The following is a 14,784-nucleotide window of genomic DNA, read 5'->3' as shown; positions in this document are numbered from 1 at the left end:
GTGTTTATGGTAATATACTGTGTTGGGTTTTCACTTAATGCTGCATTGTGCTTATTGCCAAACATCTTCAATTTGGACTTATTTGTCCAAACACTGCTTAAGAAGTCATGTGATGTGGTCGGATGCAACTTTGCAAGAGAAGAGGCTTTCTCTGTACTGTCATGGACTATAACATGTAACATGCTAACAGAGGCCTGCTAACAGAGTCTGAGATGTAACTCTTGGGTTAAGAGTTCTTATCTCCTGAGAAGATTAGAAACTGTCTTCAATGTTTTGCACTTGTAAATAATCGTCCACACTATAGAATGATGTGCTTTAAATTGTTCAGAAATGGCCTTATAACCCTACCCAGATTGATCGTTAGGAACAATGGCTTCTCTAAGATCATTGCTGATGTCTTTCTAAGGTGCATTGTGTTAAGACATACCTGAATGCTTTAGACCAGCAAACTGCTCAAACCTTTGCTAAAGGTGTTTAAACTTGTTGATGCTAAGTTAATCAAAGGCATTTGATTGCTGCTATTTAGTCTTCAAATTCCCATGAAAGTAGAAAGGACATACTTGTTTTTTTTTTTTTTTGTTTTTTGTTTTTTTTTTTTTTTTTTTGGGGGGGGGGGTTTACACACAGCTTTTCCATTTTGCTTTATTTATGTAAAATCAATAATGACATGGTTTAATGTCATGTGCTGTTGTTCATCTGAGGTTGTATTGATCTGATTTTAAAACCTAAAGTCCAAATGATTTTATGTCCTGATACATAAACATATAGAATTTAAATTGAGTGTACTTTCTTTTTTCTAACACAAGTGTACAGGCTGGACAGAAAATACTGTACAAAACATTTCTATCCCATGTATTGTGGCTTTAATCAAACTGTTATAAATGATTTTGCCCATCCCCACTATGACATGATATCCAGGACCACCTTCAGTGCAAGAAGAGTTTCATTTGTTTAAGCCCTCTAAACCTTAACTGTAGTTGATATGGTATTTACCAAAATAAACATATTAGAAAAACAAGTATGCATCATGCAACTCTGTTCTGGCGTTCTAGAACATAACCAAAAACAATAAAATCAAAACCTGTACATAGTTGACTAGCTCCTCGAGCTATTGTACTTGGCAATAAACATCTCTCTACTCTGTTTAAAGAGCCATCTAACCGCAAACTTGAAAAATATTCACTGAATTGATTTGAGTGGCAGCCACAGATCATTAAAATCAGGCCCGCTGGCTCAGATCTGCATGACAACACTGCGAACAAAGATCTGGTTCAAACCTGTTTGCATGAGTTGGTCTAAGAAAAAAAAACTCTGGGGCGTTGTAAGTCCTTGTGTTTTAGAGCGATGCCTTTGCAGTTGTGGTATTCATATATTATAATCACCTCTGTTCTTCTTGGCCTTGGGCTCCACACATGTGTATGAGTCATGAAGTGGAACCGTGTAACTAAGCTCAGAAGAGGCCAATGAAAAGGGCCTGCAGATTTATTGTGCGAGTGCTTTGGTTCCATCCAGCTGCATGTATGCAGTGTTACCGGTGCTGTAGCATCTGAACTCAAAGACCCACTCACTTCTGAATCAAAATAAAAATCCTGAAAAACGATAGAAGATCCCTATGGATGAGATGAAGAACAGATTATTTGTTGAGCTAGGAAGTGAACGAACAGCCCACTGACTCCTAATATTAAGTGGGAGTTTTACCCATCTCCTATTTTTTCATTTCATGGAATAAACCATTTTTATGAATACAATCTCTTCTCCATTTTTTCCTCTTCTTCATGCCTCCATTTACAGCTAAAAATTTCCATGCCTGAAAAATAGCAGGTTTCTGCCGCCTACGCATCTTCAGGTGCCCCGCATCCTCCACATCCTTTTCTTTCCTCCTCTGCTTCATTCGCCTTGCTTTTGCGTCAGACCCCATGTCAGTGTTGCCATGGTAACAAGTAACGCTGGCGATGCTCTCTGATGCAAATGGCCCACGGACGTCACTGTTCCCTGTCGTCATATCGCTTTGTCTCCCCTGCTTCTTTCTCTGTACGCACAGTTATTTATAGCAACCATAAAGCAACCACAGAGACGAGCACAATTCATTCAGGTCTTCAAGGAAGACACTAACATTTCCTCATAGATACAGATCTCAGAAAGGGGTACACACGTGAAATAAATGATATTGTACACATGGACTGAACTAGGGTGGATTGTTTTAGTGTTTTACAGAAAGTTGCAGTTATAACACCACATAGAGCCACTTTTATTATTTTTGGTCGAGTATGACAAATTATTAAAAGAACATGCACGCTTGCGTTACTGCAATAACACGCAGTTGGACTGTACATATTAAACATATTGACTGGGCCTGTTTTAAATGTGATTTAGTATGAGCAAATGTCCAAATCTGTTGCTTTCCTACTGTCAACCATTGTGGAATGAAAGAACAGCTATTGAAACCCCACAAATATATTTGAGCTGGTGCAATTTGCAAGCTCTGACTAGTGCGCTCTCTGACCGTTCAAAGAACGTGAAAATACAGACGTTACTAAACACCTGCTAGATGGCCCTGGTGCTGCCAACTCGAAATCTGATTGGAAAAAGCAACAGCTTAATTCTTGTGTACTTTTGCTAGTGACACCTGCACTGTTGAGTCTGAAGGTCTTATGAAGGTTCCTTTGTTAATGGGAACACCTGATTTGATTGCTACAATCTGATTGGATAGAAACTCTAACCCAGGGGTCACCAACCTTTTTGAAACTGAGAGCTACTTCTTGGGTACTGATTAATGTGAAGGGCTACCAGTTTGATACACACAGTTTTCAGTTTGATCTGAAATAACAATTGTGCACAATTGACCTTTTATTATATGATATTATTAATAATTAATAATATTCATCTATGTGAAGACACTGATCATGTTAATGATCTCTGATAATAATTATCAACAATGATTTAACAAAGTCGGAGTTTTAGAAAAGGCCTGTGGGCTACTCATGTGGTCCTTGCAGGCTACCTGGTGACCATGTTGGTGACCCCTGCTCTAACCTGAATTTGAGAAAAGGCATATGATATGAAGCGAATAGACTATCGCGAATAATTTAATACATGTTTATGGACAAAAATATATTCAAATGTAAGTCAGTAATTCGTATTCTGAGCCAACAGAGAAGGCCTTGCTGGCCCTGAGAGCCCTCCGCTGACATTTTGGCCACTTTTGTTTCTGATAAACTTTAATAAAGTGTGTTTGCAAGTTCATCACCCATCCTATTGACATGTTTATGCGTAAAAACCCTGATTGGTATCGTTTCTGCAATGTAAAATAGCTGGAAATTCTGCGTTTAGAAACGTTCAAAGCCGTTTACACAGGGTGTATCGAAAGACACATTTTCCTGCCAGACTCTGTGGCTAGCCTCGCGCTGTCCCCACCCTCGCGCGCTCTACGTTCCTCATGACATCAACCCACAATGCACCGCGCTGTTTGCAGTTGTCCCTAGTTCTCCATAGCGACGGAGCCTGGCGCCGCCTCTTTATGCAAATGAAACCGGAAGAGGACGTCATTTTTGGCCAATCTGAGCGCGCTAAGATGACATAATGGAATTTTCTGGGATAGAAAACTTGCAAATGCTTATTTTTACGCCCATAGATAGGGTTTCTCAAGATCGGCGAGAGTCGGGTATAGAGGACAGGGTAAGATCATCAACAAACAGGAAACATTAAAAAAAGAGGTGATTAAAGAGGTTGCGTAAGAAAGATAAAACATATTGGTGAAAAAAAAAGAAAAGAGGAAATCGCAGGAACGCGAACGACAAGGAAAAAGTAAACCGAACAGCCGTCTGGACAACGAGCCTCATCTGACCCCTTATCGGGGTTGTAGAATGGAAACGATTGTTTGTGTCTTGGACCAGAGCTCTGCTGCGCCATGAAGAAAGAAATGAGTTTAAACCTGGACGACCAGAACAGCTCTAACCTGAAGCCGGACTTGCGGGACGCGGAAGGTATACTCAGCTCCCAGGACCTGGGACTTTTAAAACTGGCCTCGCCTGAGCTGGAGAGGCTGATCATCCAGTCCAACGGCATGGTCACGACGACCCCGACGTCTCAGTTTGTCTACCCGAAGCCGGTGAGCGACGAGCAGGAGTTCGCAGAGGGTTTCGTGAAAGCCCTGGAGGACCTTCACAAGCAGAACCAGCTCAACGGCGGCGCGGCGACTCTCAACCGCCTGGCGACAGGCGCCGCTCTCGGCTTGCCTTCAGACCTTCCGGTCTACACGAACTTGAGCACATATGGAAGCGGCGCGCTGGGCACGGCCGTGAACTACACCACGGACACGATCCCGTTCCCGCCGCCACCGACCACATCGGTGTCCCCGTCGTCGTCGTCGTCGGCGTCGTCATCGTCATCGTCGTCGCCACTCACACAGCAGGCCGCGACGCAGGCTACAGCGGCCGGCCGCATCCGTTCGCCCAAGGACGAGCCACAGACCGTGCCCGACGTGCAGAGCTTTGGCGACAGTCCGCCGCTCTCGCCCATCGACATGGACACGCAGGAGCGCATCAAGGCCGAGCGCAAGAAGTTGCGCAACCGCATCGCCGCCTCCAAATGCCGCAAGAGGAAGTTGGAGAGGATCTCGCGCCTGGAGGACAAAGTCAAGACGCTGAAGACGCAGAACAGCGAGCTCGCGTCCACCGCCAGCGTCTTGCGCGAGCAGGTCGCGCAGCTCAAACAGCGGGTCATGAACCACGTGAACAACGGCTGCCAGCTGCTGCCCACCCAGGTGCAGGCGTACTGACCACGCGTTTCACTTCCAGCACAATTGTGCCAAAAGAGCGGACACTGACTTTGGTGCTCATGTGTACATAAGAGACTTTTTTTTTTTTTTTTTTTTTTTTTTTTTTACATACATGTTTACACCGTTTTGTAGCAAATGGACTGATCTGAATAAGAAACTAACCCTCCTGGAGCTCTGCTTTACATGCAGAGTTAAACTTCCTGTATGCATCTTATACACATGGTATAGGATTAAAATAGTCCAGGAGAGATTAGTTAATCCGGTTTGTTATATGGTTTAAATCTAAAGAAAAGAACAATAGGCCTAAATCTGTTTTACTGCTTACCAGGCTATGACAATTGCATTTACACTACTACCTGTCACAGGTCTCAGACTCTGGGCCTCGTTAACTGAGACAGAAGACATACAGCAGCAGTGTTTTATTTTGTTTATTTTTATTTTTTGCATGATACCGTGACAAAACTCGATGAGTGCAACCGAACACAGATGTCGTGCATGCACACTTCATGTGTAAAGCCTTAACTATGTACAGACAATTATTAACCAATGACCTTATCTAATTTATATTCAGCTATTCACACATTCTTATTTCTCGCCGTTGTGACTTGTCATTGATTTTCGTGTTTTTTCGTAACAAGTATCGCCTTCGAGATTTATTGAAATACAGTCCAATAAAACCGATTATTGTATTTGCTCTGCTGTTGTTGAGTGCATTTTTGTAAAACAGGTGTCCTGTCGGCTGTTTACTTGGAAATCATCGCTGGTTTTACAGGTTATTTTGTTCACAGAATGTCCTTTTTTTAGTTATTGTGCTTAAGTAAGCTCTATGCCATATTTTTTGTTAGGGGTGAGGAAAGCATGGCTGTGAGTATGAAAAAAATAAATACTGTTTATTACAAAAAAAAAAAAAAGAAAGTCAGATAATGTCTGAGCCCATACAACACAGGATTCAGTGTGTGTGTGTGTGTGTGTATGTGTGTATGTATGTTTGTATGTATATATATATATATATATATATATATATATATATATATATATATATATATATATTATGTCTATGTCAAGTTCATAACCTGTCCATCAGATTTGGTTTATCTCTCACTGAAATTCTTTGATACAATTTTATTTTCTCATTCATTTTCATAATGCCAGGCCTATGTGTTTTATTTGATGGTGATATTTATGCCAATACTTCTCATTTCTCCGTACTACCAAGCCATTACTCTCTATTTACCAAGACATTAGTACACCTATTCAGTGACATTTCAAAATTCTGCCTTCTGTCTGCTAATGTAAGATCCATGAGGTAGAAGAGGATCGTAGCGGATCTTAATGATCGTAGCAGCCTGATTATATTCTATATCTGGACTAGTTTGACCTTTTCAGAGATAATAAAAGCTGTTAAAACCCTTAGTCAGACAAAATGAGTACTTTGGTTTATTGTCAAAAAGGTGAAAACGTAAAACATCGTTTATTAAGTTCACATGTTTGTGTAAAAAAAAAAGGTTTCACACTAGAATTGGTGTATTGGGAATTTCCCCAAAAGAACTACAAGTTCTGCAGAAAAAGCTAACACTGACACTCCCTCTTGGTTAGAGAACAATAATACCACCGTGTACACACAAGTCATGCCAGTGCAGCACCACCCTGCTTAACATGTGAGGTGTGACACAGCTACGCTATGTTTGTCTTAATTTGTGGCAACCAAAAAACAGTGCACAATATAATTTCGTGCAATATTTCAGTGCATAGTTTTTCGGGGTTCTCATGAAACACCCTGAAGTGCAAGTGTATAATCAAACGCCTTATTCTAAATGTTTGGATTTGAGGGTGGAACATGCAGCAGGGGAAAAAGTAATGATGATTCACATGGATTGGACTTATTTTGATCCTTAACTTCTAGAGCTGTCATCACAGGGGGGATAGTTATAAGTGGAAATCTAGTTCAGATCAGAAATTAGATTTCTTTCGCAATGGGCTATCATAAAGAAAAAGGTCATCAGACCAGCCAAATCGTAAAACACAACACATAGAGTGTTATTTGAGTTATGATATGCTTTCACAATAATCTTTTGTACATGTAGAACTCGGTCACATACCTATAATACATATACAACCCACACACATATTTTACTCACATATCTAATAGCTTAATGATATGCATGGCACACACAAAAAAGATAACATCCAAAGAACAAAAAGCAGATGAGCAGGTTCTTTAGCACAAATTAAAAGGGTGCACCGTACCTCTGACCTCTGACATTGAATTAATTAAAAGTGTACTAAAATCATATGACATTTAAGGAATGTGTAATGTTCATTAGCCTTTATTTGAGGGCAGAATTTGCAGCATATTTTAATGTATTATATTTGATTTTATAAAATTGTATGAAAGTTTGAGACATTACAGTTCTTAAAGTCACTTTTTTAAAAATTATTATCTACATTTATGGTAGTTGGCAGACACCCTTATCTGGAGAGATCTACATTTATCTCATATATTTAACTGAGCAGTTGAGGGTAGAGGGCCAGGCTCAAAGGACTAGCTGGAGGTGCTGGAAGATAAACTCCTTTCCTTCTGACAATCAATTCCGTTTCCTAATACTAATTCTTTCAGCATATTTTTTTTTAAAACAGATGGTAGAACAGATGCTTTACAGGAACCCTGAAGTGACCATGAGTTTGAGTTCTGGCTAAGGTCTGTTTCTGTTTCTGTACATGCTAGTGTGGGTTTCTGTCCACATTTTCCAAAACACTGTGCTGTAGGTGTGTGTGTGTGTGTGTGTGTGTGTGTGTGTGTGTGCCTGTCCAGATCCACCATGATCCTGTCCAGGATAAACCGCTTACAAAATGAATGACTTTTCATACTATTGCAACTGCAGCTATGTCCACTAGAGGGAGACACATGGTAAACTTTGGCCCACTTCCCTACAGAAATCTAATTTGAGTCTTTTAAATGAATAGGTTTTTTCCCACCTTTCTTGTGTCTTGCATTCAATCAAACTCCAAATCCATTGTCCTACGCTGTTTTCACCTGAGCTCCAATAATCAGCAGGCCAGCCGTGTCCTTTACTTTGCCCTTCCTGAATTCCTGCGTGTTAGCCTTCCAGACTGTTTATTAGCCTTTCAGACACGTCTGCTTCTCTGACCTTAACTAGATCTATTGTAATACTGAGAAAGACCGGGGTTAATTAAAAATCCCACAGAGTCAGCAGGTGACTCAGGGTTGTGCGCTGGCCTGCAACAACTGTATAAATTACCGAATAGGCATCTGGGGTTGTTTTGGCTGAACTCCCTGTGCTCTTTCTTTCTCATGGTCTAAGTTCGGGATCATCTGCTTGACTGAAATAGATCATTATTTCAGTGGGAAACGGTACATCTGAATAGCACGGAGCAGTGCAGAGGTTTACTTTTTCTCATTAAATAAGCCTTGCACAAACCTCTTGAGTCAACCGTGACATATGACCACCTAGAGCATAACCACAGAACGTTCCCATTGTACTTTTGTCCCATACTCCCATTTTAAACAAGGGACTGAACAGACCGCATACAATAGGAGGTCAAATAAACAACCAAATTCATGCTGATAAAAACAATACCTTTTCTTGAAAAAAGTAACACCAGAAATGTTGCACTGAACATTCCAAAGGCAAACAGGACAATGCTGTGTGTGATCCGAAAAAACTAAATCAGTGCTTCCTCACGTCATGGAGTTGAAAAGTAAATGCATACCCAACTGTCTGAATTTTTTTTTTTTCATTTTGAAAGTGTGCAGAAATCAGACTTACAGCAACATCGCACAACTTTCACATGAGATTTTGTAAATAAAACCTGTAAAGGCATTTTATTATTTATTAAACCCTGTAACTGCACATGTGAGTTTATGTACATATGCCATCATGTGCAGAATATGTGAACGCATAAGAATTATTCCTGGATAACATAACTGGAGAAAATCAATACAACCATATGCCCTAAATGTTGAAAATGACATGGAAAAAAAATCACTTTACAGTAAATCAATAAACTTTTTTCACATATGTAAATATGAAAGTGTGCAAATTAAAGAATGTCTAAAAAAAATCCCACAAATAATGTAGTTGTAAAAAATCGGGTAAAAAAATACAAATGGATCATGTATAAACTTTACATGCAAGATAAATGTATTATGTGTAAATACAGTGCACAAAAAAAACATCGTACAATTTAGACATTTCAATCACAATAAAATAAAATGAATCATTTGGTGAAAATAATAATTCATGTTAATTGTCTAAAAAACGGTTATAAAAATTTGATGGGTCTTTTCTCTTCTAAGTGAAAGTGAAAAAGATATCTGGCAGCTCCTTTTATCTGATGTGTCCAGTCAAAGTCCTCTTTCTGACAGGCGAACAAAAGAATGCCTTTAGTTGCATAACCAAAAGGCAGAAAAGCAGCAATTCTTATAGACCCTGCCATTAAAGGAAGACTTTACAATTGATGACTAAGCGCTCCTTCCAGTCATTATTTCAAAGAGAATCATTTTCTGGAAGCCGAATGTGCATATATTGTCCAGGAGCTAAAATAGTCTCTGGTTAAGTGTAAAATATTAAAGCGATACTCCAGCATGTTCAACCTAAAACCTGTCCACTGCCTCTGTTGTGTTATATGTGCTAAGATTCAACAGCCGTCTGTGGTGGGGAGGAAAAAGATTGAAAAGGGTAGGACTATTGGTTGGGAGAGATGGAGTTATCTCTCTCCCTTTTCTTTCATCAGTGAGATGGTTGCTCAGTGGTTAAGGCATTGGACTCGGAAGGTCGTGAGTTCGAATCCCAGCACCACCAAACTGCTACTGCTGCTGGGCTCTTGAGAAAGTTCCTTAACCCCCAACTGCTCAGTTGTAAGTGGCTCTGGATAAGAGAGTCTGCCAATTGCTGTAAATGTAAAATCATCAGCTCATATATGTGAAAGAGGGTAGATAGCACTTTTCTCTACATGTGTAATCAAAATGTTGTATGAGAGGAACCTCATACCTCAAGTTATTTTCTGACCACTTTGTTGGTAGCTGTTGTGTGATAAGGATGGCTGAGTTCTGAGTGACCAAATTGGTAAAAAAACAAAAAGTAAAAGAAATGTGCAGTAAACTGGTCTTCTCTGAAAAATATTAAGCTACACTCAGAAAGTACTGTGTGTTTAAGTAATGGCTGAGATAATTCAGGGCAAAGCACAAACAAGTTTCTTGGATGCACAAGTACCATAAATACTACCCAGGCTATTCTTGGTAATAAATGAAAAAGAAAAAAAAAATCTAGTGCAGAAGCCCAGAAATGTGATGGAATTTATTGATGAAGCCTCAGAAGTGCCAGAAATGGTCCAACATTAATCACCACATTGTTTTAAATTAGTAGTGGCCTCCATTGCACTGATGGACCTTCAGCTTAGTTAATGACACCCCAAGCCCCAGAAATGCTTATCTAAAAAACAGTTTCAATCCACATCAAACTCGGACTGCCCACGCAGAGAGGCCAAGGGTTTCAATCATGACATCATTTACTATTCACTAATAAGGCAACAAGGGAAAACAGATTCTTTGTACTGTAATATCAGTGGCAAATACCATGTGCATTGTGTGATTTAAGCAACACCAGTGTCAGTGGGATGAAGAATGATGATGGTTCCAGGGACTCATAATTGTGTAAGGTGTACGTATTCAAATTGTTACAGGCTATACAAATAAATGTTGCTTCAAGGGCTCAGATTTCCTACATATGCTCTCAGGTTTACACAGAATCGTATTCTAATATGAAACAAATCCAAATGCTACTCTCAAGTGTTTAAATTTTTCCAAGTACTATATTCATGCATTTGTTTGCTGTCATACTAACCTCGATGATGTGATTTTGCTTCCAAGTTATAGGTTGCTCCGCCATGAAAAGTCAATACAAACTCATTCTGTTTGTTTTGACAGGTTATCAAGTGGGCCTTACATCCTCAGCACCGCATTAGATTTGTTACTGCTGGATTTCACCTTGTGAAATATTAAGCTTCTTTCAATAAAGGATCCTAAACAGTATTGAGTTGTGGGTGAAACTAGCTTGCTGTCAACAATCGGCATTTGAGCACATGTGCATTTCTTCTGCCTTTGCAGCAATGTGCTCCCATCTTTATCACAGTTAAGGACAATGACAGAGCCATTGTGTAAGACAGGACATTTTCGAACGAGTGTGTGATTTGTACATCCAACTAAACGTGGTAACAGCTGGCGCATGTGTGAATGATTATGAAATAGATTATCCTTTTTAACTGATCATATTAAGCAGCAAGGAAAACAAATGATGGCAGTACACACATGTAAATCTCAAGTGTGATTATGGACCTAATATTCAATGTGAAAAAAAGAAATTATACATGGGAGAAAATCACATCCTAGCAGAGATTGGGATGCAATGAAGTACAAATACTTCATTACTGTACTTAAGTAGATTTTTCTGGTATCAGTACTTCACTATTTATTTATGGACTATAAATAACTATTTACTTTCACTCATTACACTTTTTACACAAATATATAATTTCTACTTCTTACATTTTCAAACCTTAGTTTTAATCTATTTGGTCACACGATGTGACAGTATTTTTTCTTCTCATTGCAAATTGTTTTCAGCCAATCAAACTACAGTAAACCTCAGATAATCCGCAGTTCGGAACTCGCAGCTCGGAAAATTAGCAGGTTCTCATTCGGAACCTAACTAACAACAAGTTGCGGATTATTTTAAAATTCACGGGAATCCGCAGCAGGACCGAATGTTCAGGAATGTTAGGAATAACAAATTTCATACATTTTTTTTTTTAAACACATAATTGTATTGAAGTGCTCAGCTTTTTTTAACCTTCCACTGGATCCACTGACGTAGGCTAGTTTTCGAAGCTAACAACAAGCAAGGCAGAATGCAACAAGAAGATATCATGACATTCCAGATCACCTGATCATCATCTTTGCTCTGGATATGTATTAATATATTACAGGTAGTAGTAATGGCTACTTTTTACTTAGGTACAAGTTTGAGCTCAAACCTCTTTACTTTAGTTTGAGTAAAAAAGTGTAGTTAGTACTTTAACTTTTACCAGAGTCTTTGTATCTGTACTTTTACTTAAGTAAAGGATGTGTGCACTTTGGCCATCTCTGCATTCTAGTTGAAATGTTGAAAATAAATAAATTAGCTCATGCAATAAAAACAGCTCAAAATGTTCCATGCAGTCTCTTGAATCTAATCTAAAACCTCATATTGAAGATATATGCCACATTAGGACACTGCAAGTAACAAAACTGCTAAGCCACAAATTTGTCTTGAACCAATGCTTAGTGGAAAAATTGGTTTAGTTGTTCCTTTATTATAGAGTACGTCCTCATCAAAAACAGTATAATTAAAACCCTTTAATTAAGATAAGGAAACATAATATTTCAGTTAGTTATGAATAACCCAAGAAGAGTTGTTTGGGGAGGTGTATTTCCATTGTTTTTTACAAGTTTTTTTTTTAAATTTCGCAGGGCAATTTGTCTTTAAGGTCTTCAGTATGCTGGGTGCCAATGGAGGGATATTGGCAATATCCGAGAGGGTGATGCTGACAATGGCTTTGGAAAAGAAGAGGTTAATGCTAATCGAATACAAATCATGGTATGATTAACATTGGCCACCTGGGCAAGGCTGTATCAATTAACTGTGAAGAACTCCCAAAGAACATTTTTTCTTATTTTAATAGAATGGTCTTTATGTTCTCTGTTTCCGAATCAGACATCTCACTCTGTCACTTTATTAAAGTGAATTTCTGTCCAGAATGCAAAAGAACATATGCGTTTTTTTAAACTCATTATTCGCTGTTTGTCAGCCATAGCAACAGCTTACTCAGAGTTATTTCAAACCGGGCAGCGCTGTGCAGCCCTGCAGCTCTCATTCATTAAACAACAACTGCTGGTTTTATCATCATCATCATCATCATCATCATCATCATCATCATCATCATCATCATTGATGTCATCATTGAGCCTGACAGCTACGATTCAAAAACAAAGCAAGAAATAGAAGTGAAATATTTGTATATACTGTATGCACAAGTTCTGAATATATAAATTCATTTTTTTCAATAGTCAGGCAGTGATTTGAACATTCAGTGTTGATGATGTGTTATACCAACCATCTGGGAATGCATAAAAAACACTACAAAATAATATACTGTTTACCGTATATAGAACTTGTTTTCCAACAGATAATCCATTTCCGTCTTGCATTATGTTTTGCATTATATGTACTTTATGCCAGAACGATTGACTGTGTGGGCTTTGCTGCTGTTAAAAAAAACCCCAGAATATTCTTACTAAAAATGTCCTTGCTTGAACCTTATACTAAGTACGATGCAGTACTTGTTCATCTGAGTTATTTACAATCTCAAAAGGACACACATCCTCAATGCCCCCAGCTACCATCTGCCTCCATGTTGGAAATGCTAAAATACAGAGGCCAGAACATACAGGTCATCGTCTTTCCTGAACAGACTGTTTCCATAGGAACGTAGTTGTGCAAAAAAAAAAAAAAAAAAAAAAGTGACCAGCACATCATAATTATCAACCAATCGAGAAAACTACAGAGGTAGGTACTACTAATATATAATATATAGAGAACACTGAAAAAAATGTGGCCTATTCAGTACTACACCTAGTTATGGTTCATTTTCAGCAATTCATGTTTTTATTAAAAATAAAAAAAAACATTATTAGTTGTGTTTGCTGATGCATTTAACAGAAAAAGGCATATTCTGAGATTTGTTTGGAATTCTTTCAAGCTCTCCATTATAGAAAGGCCTTTAGGGGGAAAGCTTTTAGATTTGAACACTAAATGCAGACCCCATCCCTCCCCCCAGCAACTAAGACATGGATGCATATATACACCACACACAGACACACACAGACACACACACACACACACACACACACACACACACACACATACACACACATATACACACATGCTCTTCTGTCATTTTTTGACAGGTGCTTTCTTCACCCCCCAGAAACCCCACCCCACAGGTGTGTGTGTATTTTAGTGTGTGATGACTAGGGTTGGTGTGTTGGAATGTAGGACGTCTAGATCTCATTTCCATCCTGTGTGTCCTTGTTCCAAAACGTAATGGGTGTATGTGATGTTTTTAACCTGAACAAAATTTGAGCCTCTTTTGCATTTGTGCTGGAAGGAGAGAGGGCAGCAGTGTGTGTGTGTTTGTGTGTGTGTGTGTGTGTGTGTGTGTGTGTGTGTGTGTGTGTGTGTGTGTGTGTGTGTGTGTGTTTGTGTGTGAAAGAGAGATTGAGAGAAGAGAGAGAGAGAGAGAGAGAGAGAGAGAGAGAGAGAGAGAGAGAGAGAGAGAGAGAGAGAGAGAGAAGGAAGAGAGAGATTACAACTATCCTATACAGTAGCACATCTTATGACTCATCCTCATGTTTTAGCCTTATCATTGCTCAGTGTTATTTAGCTGCGCTTTGCAGATGTAGCTATAAATCTGAAGTATACTCAACTTCTGTTCCAAGAACTGTCCTTAGAGATTACTCACTTAGTATGACTTAATATACATAATAACTTGTATACTTAATAAACAATTCTCTATGTGAGCATGTTGTGGTCTGTTACTGTGTCTTGAATGCTGGGAATCAGATAAGCACAGGGGAAAATATTGTGAATCACAACAAAATATTTCCAGCTGCATAAGGCTTTGAAGTCTGTCAAACATGTATGGAGGAAGTCTTCGTTGATAGGAAGAGTTATTTCGAAAATCCCCCCTTGCACAAGAATTGTGCCTCCTTCTCTCCCTCCCTCCTTCTCTATCTCTCCTTCTCCTGCTCATGTTAGATCCTGCCTGCTTTGGCGGCGCTCAAAACCCCACCTCCTCTTTCTCTCTCTCTCTCTCTCTCTCTCTCTCTCTCTCTCTCTCTCTCTCTCTCTCTCTCTCTCTCTCTTTCCGCGTTCTCCCCTCCCCGTCTC

At 39.2% G+C, this 14,784-nt stretch overlaps 1 protein-coding gene across 1 annotated transcript; it reads left to right on the top strand.

The window, feature by feature from the left end:
• The first annotated feature begins 276 nt into the window (after nucleotides 1–276).
• jund (JunD proto-oncogene, AP-1 transcription factor subunit) lies at nucleotides 277–5,471 on the top strand. The gene has a single exon (XM_083526276.1). The coding sequence runs from the start codon at nucleotides 3,908–3,910 to the stop codon at nucleotides 4,775–4,777; it is 870 nt and encodes a 289-aa protein (XP_083382402.1). The 5' UTR covers nucleotides 277–3,907; the 3' UTR covers nucleotides 4,778–5,471.
• The last annotated feature ends 9,313 nt before the right edge of the window (nucleotides 5,472–14,784 follow it).

Source organism: Silurus aristotelis (assembly GCF_946808225.1).
Source record: "Silurus aristotelis genome assembly, chromosome: 22".
Classification (NCBI taxonomy): domain Eukaryota; kingdom Metazoa; phylum Chordata; class Actinopteri; order Siluriformes; family Siluridae; genus Silurus; species Silurus aristotelis.
Note: the sequence above shows the minus strand (reverse complement) of the source record. Positions and strands in the feature narration are given on the sequence as shown.

What these genes read in the sequence shown, in the direction of transcription:
- jund (XM_083526276.1), top strand. Translation starts at nt 3,908, where the DNA reads ATGAAGAAAGAAATGAGTTTAAACCTGGACGACCAGAACAGCTCTAAC.